This window comes from Galleria mellonella, unplaced genomic scaffold (assembly GCF_026898425.1).
Source record: "Galleria mellonella isolate WM207_F2 unplaced genomic scaffold, CSIRO_AGI_GalMel_v1 utg87, whole genome shotgun sequence".
NCBI classification, from domain to species: Eukaryota; Metazoa; Arthropoda; class Insecta; order Lepidoptera; family Pyralidae; genus Galleria; species Galleria mellonella.
The window spans coordinates 4,273,596-4,286,243 of NW_026442166.1; the positions used below are offsets into that span (position 1 = coordinate 4,273,596).

General features: G+C 34.3%; 2 protein-coding genes across 7 annotated transcripts in view; one reads left to right on the forward strand and one right to left on the reverse strand.

Annotated features, from left to right (window-relative positions):
* LOC113510427 (protein madd-4) overlaps positions 1-12,648 on the forward strand; it is a 496,544-nt gene that overhangs the window by 246,951 nt on the left and 236,945 nt on the right. The gene's annotated exons all lie outside the window — the stretch shown is intronic.
* On the reverse strand, positions 4,875-12,116 carry LOC113514812 (uncharacterized). The gene is made up of 3 exons (XM_052902087.1): positions 11,972-12,116; positions 8,574-9,984; positions 4,875-5,023 (listed from the first exon to the last, which is right to left on the reverse strand). Exons 1-3 carry the CDS (start codon positions 12,054-12,056, stop codon positions 4,933-4,935), a joined length of 1,587 nt encoding a protein of 528 aa, XP_052758047.1. The 5' UTR covers positions 12,057-12,116; the 3' UTR covers positions 4,875-4,932.

Consider the following 12,648-nt stretch of genomic DNA (forward strand, 5'->3'; position numbering starts at 1 on the left):
TACGTAGATACAGTACGGCTATTCAATATTTTTTTTTTATTTTTAATGTCCTCTTTTATTAGTTGCTCGTTATTTTTATAAAAGTCGAACAAGCCCAAGACCATAGACCAGAACAGTTATAATTATACACAGAGTAGATGGATTTTTAATCTGTAGTTTTGCCAAAAGCGGATTTACTTTGTTACTTCTTATTGCTTTGTATATGTTTTATTTTTTAATATCAAAAATTGGATTTTATTTTACAACTTAGAAAAGCAAACAAGCTGACGGCCCACCTGATGGAAAGTGGGAACCGTCGCCTATAGACATGAGCAGTACCATGGACATAACAGAATATACTGTTTCGCCCATGATACCCCCCGTGCGTTGCCATTCCTGAGGACTCAGGTGTTATTCCTCTGTACCCTGTAAATTCACGCCATATCCCACCCTTCAAACCGAAACACAGCCATGCAAACACAACTGCTTCACGGTTGAAACACGAATGGGACAGAAGTACCCAAGCAATCGACATTTGTACAAAGTCTCCCTCCGGTGAATTGTTTGTTTGTTTGTGAATGTAAATTTGTTGTTAATGTTAAATGCACTAATTAAAATTTTATATTACAGCGATATGTTGTCTAGAAACTAATGTGAAATAATTTTTTTAATAGGTTTAGTCAAAATTATTCTAAATTTAGTTTACAATGGAAACAAAATAGTAATTTCGCGAAATTGTCAATTAAAAATATTAGGTTGCGATAAATTCAGAGAAATGACGCCTCAGAATCGATCCCTATGTTGAGTGTTGGCGATACTGACAACTAAATTATAGGTGATAGCACTTAATATTGATAGGAAAGTTATTTTTAGCTATATTCTCAGTTATCCGTGACGAAGACGAAGAACACCATTTGTCAATTCCCATAAGGGGTGCCTTCAGTTTATTTCCATTCAAATTTAATAGAATAAAAGAATATACTTTTTTCCTACTATAAAAGCAACAGCCTAATTTTTTCTTGACGAACAAGAGTGTAAAGTTTAAAAGTATGTATAAAAAAATAGATTTAAAAATAGAACGCAGATTAAAAGAAATGTTATCATAACGCAAAATAATAAGAACGATATTTCAAATATAGAATGCAGGATAATTAAAAAAAGACTATTTATTCAAACACGAATGCGGTTTTTTATGAAAAAAAAAATCACAAATCAAAAGTGATTAAAACAAAATTTTATTCGAATTAAGAATGCCATTATTTTTTTATTTCTTTAGACTAAGTACTATGTTTTGACTGACGCTGTCTGGTCAAAACTTAATAAATAAAAAAAAACTTAAAACTAATCCCAAAGAAGCCAGAGACAAATAACAATGCTCATTCACACGTACATTCTTGTCTAGCAAGCAAACAAAAAAGTTAACCTTTTAATCTTCAGGTAGAGGGTGTGACGTTATCAATGAACTTGGACAAATATTTTGGGTTACCGCGGAGGGTTTAATCTGTTAATGTCATGCGGACAAGATCTTTTTTACCATTTTGTTTTTGGGACACTCAAAAAAAAGACTGCTTTTAGGAGGGATTATGATTTAACAGTTGTTTAACTGTTGCCTTATAGCATTTTAACAGTGTACTTATAATTACTTAGAATACTTACTTTACAATTATCATTATTTTAGCCGGTAACTGTCCATTGCTGAACACAACTCCAAAGGACGGCATTACGCGCGCGTTGCCGACCCTGAAGAATCTCATGCTGTAGTCTCTTGGGAAAACCTCGACAGGGAGCTCATTCCATAACCTGATCGCGTTGTACGTGACCATCTAGGCTGTAGGGTACACCCATTACTAGCAATGTACCCTAATAGGTCAATCTCCATGCTCTCTCTTCCTGTAGAAACCATTGTGGTTAATTTTTAATGAATTCATCACAATGATTGTCCTGCTTAATCCTAACCTATCATCCCTCACTGGTGCCCCTCCAGCGTATACTATTATTGTAGACGGGGCTGCCATTCCATTATCATCCATTATAAAAATAATACACTAGTACCCAAGCAATATTCATCTGATATTGAAAAAATATACTTACTACCCATAACGCCCTCAATATATGCGGGAGAGAAAAAAAAAACAAATAAAAAATAAATCAAGTATCAAGTATCAAGTATCAACAACTATCACGACCCTCAGTATAAAAGCTCGCAACTCACTTTTTATACATTTTTCCCCAACCAAGAAAACCATTTCCTTTCTAAAAAGGCTCCAGTCGCGACATATCTTTATTTGGACGCGCCGATAAAAAAATAATGTCCGACATTAAGGGGAGGACTTAATTTAAATATTTCTACCGCAGTATTCACCTCTTGTTCGCACTCAGCGGTCGCCGTATAGCGCTGTCCCCCTCCAACAGACAACGATAAGTCACAGAGCCGTACTAGAGTAAATGCTTTTTTAAGTGAACCCTTACAATGTTTTTTTTTTCCTAACAAAATGTAATGTAACGATTTTATAGGCTTTGCTCCATTAGCCCAATGACTGGTTTATGGTAAATTGGGTGAAATGAGTGCATTTAGTTATACTCCCTTTGATAATAATTGTAACAACAGATCTTATCTCTACTGGATGAGCCATGCGTATAAAATTTCATTTGTAAATATTTTAATACTGGGAAAGGGATTGTTAGCAGTGGAGTTTGGTAGCCCCATTGCTAGCAATATGCCCTGTCAGGTCGACCTCCACGTGGTTCTCTCTGGAAACCATCGTGAACAATTTTGTTGAATTCGTCACGATATGCTAACTAATCTGCTTCATCCTCACCTATCATGCTTCACTGGTGCTCAGCCGGTGTATACCGATAGCGCGGATGGGGTTACTATTTCATTAGCATCCATACAAAAAAAAATTAATACTACCTCTACTGGTGACAAATAGTCTATGCTGTTCTCTATGGCAAATAAATTTACTAGAGGGAGACTATACAAAAGTCGTTTGCTTGGGCATCTCTGTCCAATTTATGTTTCTGCCGTGAAGCAATTATGTTTGCATGGCTGTGTTTCGGTTTGAAAGGTGGGATACGGCAGTGAATTTACAGGGTACATAGATATAACACCTAAGTCCTCAAGAATAGCAACGTATGGGTGGTATCATGGGCGAAACAGTATACTCTGTTATGTCCACGGTACTGCTCATGTCTATTGGCGACGGTTACCTCTTTCATCAGGTGAACCGTCAGCTTTGTTTGCCATTCTAACTTACTTAAAAAAAACTTACAATCTTTAAAGTATAGCTCCTTAATTTTTAAAGATTCAGATCTTCATCCTACATGCTCAAGTCCTTGCTTAAGTTGTATAAAAAAAAAAACAGTGCGGCCAACCTTTGAAAGTGAAACATTCTCCATTCGGTTGATCCTAAGCAATCAACGATTCGGTTAATTCATAGCAGGCTAGTGTACAGAAAATGTTATACAGCCGTATAACCCTACCAAGTTTAGATGCAACCTGGTTGCATACTTTCTACATAAACTGTGTCGAATATATAATCTAGTAATGTAAAATTTGTCATTTAATTGACATATTAAACATTTTCTATACACTAGTCTGCTATGAATTAAGAAAAATAGCAACTGATGGTGTATCTTTCGTCCTCTTTTTACTAATTATATTTGCATAAAAATATTATGAGGCAACCATATGATTTACAGTTTTTATTTTATCATTCCTTCTATGTAATTCCTTGTTCTTAGGGTTGATCGTAATCACGGATCGTGTAGTCTCTGTGTTCACTCAGGATGGTGTAACCACATTTATAAAAAAAAGCTATTAATAATTCTCCGGATTATCCCATCTAGATTTAATTATCCATGATCCTTATTTTTTTTTTCTTAATAAATAATTTAGAACCTTTTAATAAGAAGGAAATATATCAAATATTCTTTATAATACAATAATTCAATATGATTATGTTTTCAATAAATATTACAACAACCGGTGGAATATTTCCTTAAAAAAAAAAGGTTTTATTGTCATCCCACATTGCCAGACGACTTGTGGGGGCGTCGGGCACCCTATCTGATTTATTGGTATAGTTTTTTGGTGATTAATTTTAAATTAGCCGCTATCTGAGGGAACACCGGCTTAATTGGAACCGTGTGTCGTTTGACTAATGTATTTTTAACAAATGCACTTTGTTAAAAAATATTCGTTTACGCCACTTCACTCTTGTGTTTTATTTCTTAACTATATTCCACGGTTTCACCTACGTGTATCGGTATATAAATTATAAAATCCCATATGATAAGTCACTATATGTCCACCTTAGATTATATAAATAGAGTGTCTCCATACAGATGCTTCGAAAAAAAGCGAGTCAACTTTTTCATAAAATTTTTCGTGATAAATTTCATTTCATTTCATTTCATTTCATATAGGTGATTCTTTTATAACTTCTATATTTATTTTGTCTATATGATTTCTGCGTCTTTGCGTAATGCGTAAATACTCATTTTATTTATTAAATAATACGTCAAATTACATTGTATATAAAACACTGATAAAAAAAAAAACGAGCCAGCTAATTTGACAATTAGCTGACAAAAAGTTGAGCCGCTTTTGAGACTCGTTGCTCTATCTATATTATCTGGGATACATATCTTTTTTATCAAATTTCATTCAAATCCGTTTAGTAGTTATTGCGTGAAAGAGTAACAAACGTCTAACCATCTATTAATTTTTACAACCATTGACATTTATTTATAATATAAATAAGATTCGTAAATGATAAATTTTATACGTTTTATATATATATATATAAATATTTAACACATATTTTTGTGGTAAACTCTCTCTCTCTCTCGAACATTCGTAATCTCGTTATAGATTAAAAGATTAAAATACATTTGTTGAGTAAAAAAAGCCTTACATATATTTTTAATTCTACTTATAATTATAAATTATCAACTATTTATCCTTTGTGGGCAGCAAGCTGGGTAGGGTTCCGTGAGGTTCCCCACACGGAAATAGCCAGGGTCTTCGTCTGATTTACATCTGAAAAAAAAAATTTATTGAATGAATGAATTAATGAATATATATCAAATCGAGGCAAATGTAATGGACACACACAATGCATTTTATTCATATTTCTTTTTATTATTATTTTTAATAAGGAATTTCGCGACTGACTCTTGACCACAACAGAATATCAGTGTTTTGCTGTTTTGTGGGCAAAGCAATAAACTGAGTTGTGAACATTTTGTTACTATGGCACTCGCATGAAGGAAGGGAAAGAAAGGAGATTGTTAGTTTATATATTTTGCTTTTTTTTTGTTGCTTTTATTTTATTTTATTTCATTTACTGTGTATTATGTGTATGTTTGTATTGTGATTTGTGTGCTGTAAGTAATGTAGATAATCTATCTGTCTATTTATATATATTTGCATTATACAATATAGGAAAAGAACAAGACAATTAATAAATGTAACGATACAGTTGTATAAGTACAGTAAGGCGGTCTTATTGCTGAGAGCAATCTTTTCAAGACAACCTTAGGGTAATGGACTAATTGTTGTACAAGTAGGTATTGTATAATTAAGAAAATTAACAGAATAAAATATTAAGGAAAATAATTATAAGTATTAATTTTGTTACATCTCTTACACATACAGGATGGTGTCACAGTATAAATAACAGTACTATCCCCTATATTATTATCCCTTCTTGATCTACCGTCATTACTATTCATTCTTGCTCTGCATCCATGCATCCATCCTCGTCAAATAGTCAAACCAACGCATACGACACACCTGATGGTAAGTGGTTAGGTACTATAGCCTGTGAATACCGACATAGCCCGAAGGATAAGCAAGCTGAAGTAGCAATGGACTGAGTACATAGCTCGAACAACCGACAACAGATGAGGAAGAAAGGTTCTTGAGTGGCGACCCTGTATGGGCGAACGCAGTGTAGGACGACCCCCCACTAGATGGAGTGACGACCTCAAATGCATTGCAGGGAGTCAGTGGATGCAGGTGGTTCAGGAGCATTCCTTATGGCAGTCTATGGGGGAGGCTCATGTCCAGCAGTGGACGGATAATGGCTGAAATGATGACGATGAACACTTGCAATACTCCCTATTGGGGGGTTTTGCTAGTAGTTACCACGCTTGGCAGGCGTTTTGGCAACTGCAATTATTCTTTGGCGTTGTTTTAAAAGGGACGCTATTGCACGTCTTTCGACCATTAAGATCCATTAGTCTCTTACGACACCCACGGAAAGGGGGGGGGGCATTCTATGTTGGGATAACACATCAAAAGTGGGGGAAAGGAGTTGTTAGTAATGGAGCCAAATTTTTTTTTATACGTCTTAGAATGGCAAACAAGCTGACGGCCCACCTGATGGAAAGTGGTAACCGTCGCCTATAGACATGAGCAGTACCATGGACATAACAGAGTATACTGTTTCGCCCATGATACCCCCCATGCGTTGCCATTCCTGAGGACTCAGGTGTTATTCCTCCATACCCAGTAAATTCACGCCATATCCCACCCTTCAAACCGAAACACAGCCATGCAAACACAACTGCTTCACGGTTGAAACACGAATGGGACAGAGGTACCCAAGCAATCGACTTTTGTACAAAGTCTCCCTCTGGTAGTCCCATTACTAGCAATATACCCTGTCAGGTCGACCTCCACGTGGTACCCACTGGAAACCATCGTGGTTAATTCTAGTTGAATTCGTCAGGGTGGGCTAACTGACCTGCTTTCATCCTCATCAGTCATCTCTCACTGGTACCGCGCCAGTATAGAGTGTATACCGATAGCGCAGGTGGGGTTACCATCCTATTATCACTCATTAAAAAAATACGTTAAAAGTATAAATAAATAACATATATAAATAAATACTGCCGCATGGGAGTTGGTTACATAGTTCCATATCAAAAGTTCAATATGAGTAAAACTATTTATAAATCATATTATTATTTATGCATATCCGCTAGATGTCTCTGTGCGATATATGTTTACTGTGTGCTTTGACAATAATACATTAGAAAGAGAGAACAATAGTGTATCATGTCGCAAGGGTGTCGAGTTGCTTTCATATTACCGAGTTGTCACGCCTGTTACATGTCAACTTAGCTAAATTCGATATACCATGATACTCCGCGTACTACTTGAAGTATATAGGCTTTTTTTCCAAGTGAAAATATTAAAGGATATTTTTATACAGATGTCTCATAAAATGTGTACATATTTTGGGGGGAAAAAATTAAAGTGCATATTCGTTTTCTTTTTTTTTTTTTCATTTTTTCTCTAGTTTTAAATGTACTATACATGGAAAATAAATTGTAATCCACCAAGAAACCTATTTAAATTTTAACAAAGTTTTATTTTGATTTAGAAATGAAACTACTAAACCGATTTTGATTAAACTTTTATAAGTCCAATCTGTAAGTACATCTTTTTAGATAAAGAATTATCGAAATCCATTTACCATTGACGGAGTTATGAGGTAACTAACATAAAAAGAAATGCAACTAAATTGAAAATTTCTGTCTTTATAAAGTTAGTTGAAAAGTACAAATATGTATATATATATATATATACATATTTGTAAAATATAACCGACGTTTACCTCAATAAATTTGTTGATATATATATATACTAGCTGACCCTGCAAACGTTATATTTTTATACACATCTCTCAAAAAACGTTACCATAATTTGGAAAAAAAAATTAAAGCGCGCTTTCATTTTCTATTGTAAATTTTTTTCTAGTCTCATTGCCTGTTTTTAATTACATTGCCCCGCCTGCATATACCATTCTATTTTCACCCGTTAATAAAAACTCAGTGTGTACATTGAGATATTATATCTTCAAGTTAAATATTTCTGTAGTTAGTAACAGACAGGTGTTTCTTTCAAACATACTTCACATGTATGGTAAGTGATTAATTTTTTGTGTGTGAATAATACAAAAAAAAACGTGATTAAGTACATCTTTAAAGGGTTACCACGACACGTAGGGAATGGCTTTAGTTTTTTTTTTTTTTTTGTAACAATTTGTCAAATTTATGGGCTTATAAAACGAGATATTTGCCACTGACAAAAGGGAGGGAATAGACAAATAATTATCTTTATTAAAATAAACTTGGGCCAGATTATGTCTTGGTAAATTCTAAGCTGAAAGATAAGCAAGTTGGAGTAGCAACGGGCTGGCCACTTAGCTCGAAGAATCAACAACCGATGGAAAAAAAGAGCAGTGTAGAATGACTCCCCACTAGATGGAGTGACGACCACAAATGCATTGCAGGGAGTCAGTGAATACAGGTAGCTCAGGGCCTTTCCTTATGACAGTCTAAGGAGGAGGCCTATAATCAATACTGGACGCATGGTAGTCGAGATGGGAATGATAATAATGAAATTCTGACTCGTCTCTACTTAGGTGGAAATTTGGAAAAGACACTTTACATTGTTAGTTAAAGTTTTTGGTATTTTTCTCTACGACTGACAGGTATTAATCCTATCTTTAGTACTGCATCAAACAATAGTTACCTAGATAAGCTTCAATATTTAAGTAATAAATGATATTACTTACGTTGTTTTTTCGAGGTATGCTTCGTAATCATCAGCGTCTGTTTTCTCCTCTTCTATACTCCTTCTATTTCTATTCAAATCGTCTAATTTTATAACTTTACCAACTCTCTCTAAATTAATCTTTTTCCTCAATGAAATTGGCTTTATAAACATAGATTTCTGTTCAAAATTTGCTTTTACTTCATCTAATATATTGCGCGATAAAGGTTTTGTTTGCCACCCTGGACTACTGTTACTTTCCACTTTAGTTTTCAACAATAAGGTATCTAGTAAGTCTCCACTGTTTGACTTTTCATTAGTAACTTTAACATTATTTGGTTCGGCCTTAATAAATTGTGGGTTGCTTAGCTTAGCTACATAATAAGGTTGATAATTCATGCTTTGTTTGTATACATCAAAATGATTCCATGGATTTTTGTAATATACATTATTTGCATAACCGCTAGTATTATAATGTTGAATATAAGAATACGGATAAGACAATAGTAAAGGTTGCATGGATTTACGGCTATCGATAGCAAAAGGTTTTTTGATTACATTACCATAACTAGGTAAACCTACTGGAGTACTTTTAGTTGTACTAGCTGCTTGATGTGTGCATGGCTTCAAATTGTGCATATATTGAGAAAAAGTATAAGATGGATTGTAATATGAATATTGACGTTGGAAACTCGACAATGGATAGTAATACGGGAGCCTTCCGAAATCCTTGGTTCCTAAATTTCCTCCAAAATCGTAATGGGCGTTACCTTTTCTTGGAGGCACGGTAGTTTGTACAATATTTGATGTTTGAAAGTCCATATCTAACACTTCTTTTGGTTCACTGTTGACCTTCAAAGAATTGTCTACGTATTGATTTTTTATAACAGACACGTTTGCATTTTTCCCTATTTCTTTGCCCTTCTGTTGTTTAATTGCCTCTGCTGTCTCTTCTATAATGTTAGCGTTCGTTGTTCTATCCATTTCTTTATATAAATCTTGAGCTAAATTGTAAATATCCAGTATAGCCTCCAAATCGCTTCTCTTTACATCGTGTAATAATTCAGATATTGTTTTTATCTCTTTTTTATTTAATAGTCTATCAGTTCCGTCACCAGTTTTTTCAAGTATATTATTTTTTACGATTTGTGGTTTATCTTTTTTATTAAGAACAACCTTTGTATCGGTCTCGGTTGTTTGTTTAACTACTTGAGATTCATCGTTTGGAACAATATCGTTATTGTTCATTTTAATATCAGTCATTTTATATATAGGAACATCATTTACGTTTATTTGTCTTATAGGTGCATATTGGGTCTCAGTTAAGTTTATTTTCCTAAGTTTACACGTGTAATTACCACAAAATGTTTCAGACGGCCATGTCGTGTTCACATCGTGTAGTTTGCCGGTATCGGGGTCTCTGCAATAGAATTCTGAAATAAAATTAATTTCGTCAATTAAAATTGTTTAAAATTGTAAAATTGTATTCTTATACAAAGCTATATTTAATTCTTACTGCATTATAACCCTCACATCCAATTATAGCAAAAATATTTTAAGCTATTATTATGTAAAGCAATGTACGTTATAGCTTATTCAATTAGATCTAGTATTGAGAGTAACAGAGCCACTGAGATATCATGTGCTCTATGAAGTAAAATGGTGTACCGTTGGATGGAAAAGATTTTTATTATACTAGTCCGTCCACTGTTAAATATAGGCCTTCCCCATAAGGATGTTTTGCCAATAGTTGTCACACTTACTGTGTTCTATTGTTAAATATGACATAATAATCACTTGTTACCATCATCCCTATTGTAATGGTGATGTCATCATAATGATGCAATGGTGTATATGTCTGAAGTGCTTTATCGTTATTTGAACACTTTAAAAGCTATAGTGGCCGGGGAAAAGGGATTGTTACTAATGGGATCTAACAGACTCATTACTAGGGGGAAAGGGATTGTTAAAAATGGTTTGGAACAAGCCCATTGCTAGCAATACACCCTATCACGTCGTCCTTAACGCCGTTCCCCCTGGAAACCATCGTGGTTAATTCTTGTTGAATTCTTCACGTTGGGCCGACTGACCTGCCTTCATCCTCATCAGTCATCTATCACTGGTGCCCCGTCAGTGTATAGCGATAGCGCAGGCGGGGTCACCATTCCATTTTCACCCATTAAAAATCAGACTCGTTACTACTACCACTCACTACTACGTTATTAAACTAGTTCACAAATAGAAGATCAAATCACAATGTGTTTGCTATACCCTAGCGATGTTTAAGCAGGAAATGATATTTTGACACGTTTGTTATAAACATTTCACTTGTATGTGTCCAGTAAAACTCTTTTTTTATGTATGAAAATGGAATGGTAACCCCGCCTGTGCGGGGAAAAGGGATTGTTAGCAATGGAGTTTAACAGCCTCATTGCTAGCAATATACCCTTTCAGGTCGAACTCCACGCGATTCCCCCTGGAAACTATCCTGACTAATTTATCGTTGAATTCGTCACGATGGGCTAGCTGACCTGCTTCATCCTCACACATCTCTCACTGGTGCCCCGCCAGTGTATACCGGTAGCGCAGGCGAGATAACCATTTCATTATCACAAGTAAAAAAAAAACCGCCTGCGGAATCACTAGTAGGGATAAGTAATATATAGCAATATCTTTACCAGAGAGAGACTTTGTACAAAAGTCGATTGCTTGGGTACCTCTGGCCCATTCGTGTTTCAACTGTAAAGCAGTTGTGTTTGCATGGCTGTGTTTCGGTTTGAAGGGTGGGATATGGCAGTGAATTTATTGGGTACAGAGGAATAACACCTGAGCCCTCAGGAATGGCAACGCATGGGGGGTATCATGGGCGAAACAGTATACTTTGTTATGTCCATGGTACTGCTCATGTCTATAGGCGACGGTTACCACTTTCCATCAGGTGGGCCGTCAGCTTGTTTGCCATTTTAAGCATTAAAAATAAATAAATCTATTTTAACTAATACACCGTTTTAACGCTTTCATTTCACAGAATTTAGCGCAAACGAAATAGACAGTTTCAAAAGTTAAAATAAGTTTACAAAATATTTGACGTTTTTTATGAATAAGAAAGTAATTAATTTTAGTAAATAATTTTATTTTACTTTTTGTATTGTTTTCTTTTATTTTTTATGTAATATCTACATCAATATATATATATATATATATATTTGATAATGAAACGGTGCCCCGTGTAGGTGCAAACTGAAAATCAGCGCTGAACGAACATCAGTCCAGCAAAAGCTGAGTTTGTACCTATTGCCAAGCGCATACGATTAATGGACAATATATTGATTAATTAATATATGTACATTATAATTTGCGAAGAATGGCAATAAATTTTATTATTATTATTATTATTATAAATATAATATACATACTAACCTTTTCCGGACAACGTTTCAATATGCACAATTAATATAAACATCAAAGTAATGCACAATAATTGTTCGCTGACACGAGCGGCCATGTTTGATCGCGCGGATGCGCACGATTCGATATAATAATGTCCAGTTGACAACTGACCGCGAACGTGTTTAACATTTTATTGTTTTGATTACAACAACGTGCGCTATTTCGGGTGGTTCTCAAAGTTTTGCTTTACATTCTTTATATAAAGAAATTATTATGTTAATTAACGAAATCCATTGCTCGAAACTAGTGCTAGTATTCATTAATAGAAGCTTGAAAGATTTCAAAAAAATTCAGTTAAAACTTTAGATAAAAAGAACAAACTATATCTGTATCAATAGCGTTACATAATAATAATATACATAAAATAAGTCTGTACTCAGCTTATATATATATATATATATATATATATATATATATATATATATATATAAATATATATATATATATCCTCTGTTTTTTCCACTTTTGAGTTTGCTGGAAGAGAACTCTTTATTTAAGCTCGCTTTATACAGTTGATTATCGCATCCATATTTTTTATTATTATTAGTCTGTACAATAAAGAATGAATAAATATATAATAAATGAAGTGAGGGAAGCTGCGAAAACAGCCAGTTTTATTAATGATAATTGTGTTCTACAAAAAAATC

Bases quoted from the DNA above. Each gene is read 5' to 3' on its own strand.
- LOC113514812 (XM_052902087.1), bottom strand. From the start codon at position 12,056: ATGGCCGCTCGTGTCAGCGAACAATTATTGTGCATTACTTTGATGTTT. The intron at 9,985-11,971 runs GTTAGTATGTAT...ATTTTATTTCAG, and splicing joins TGAAACGTTGTCCGGAAAAG to AATTCTATTGCAGAGACCCC. The intron at 5,024-8,573 runs GTAAGTAATATC...TTTTTTTTTCAG, and splicing joins GCATACCTCGAAAAAACAAC to ATGTAAATCAGACGAAGACC.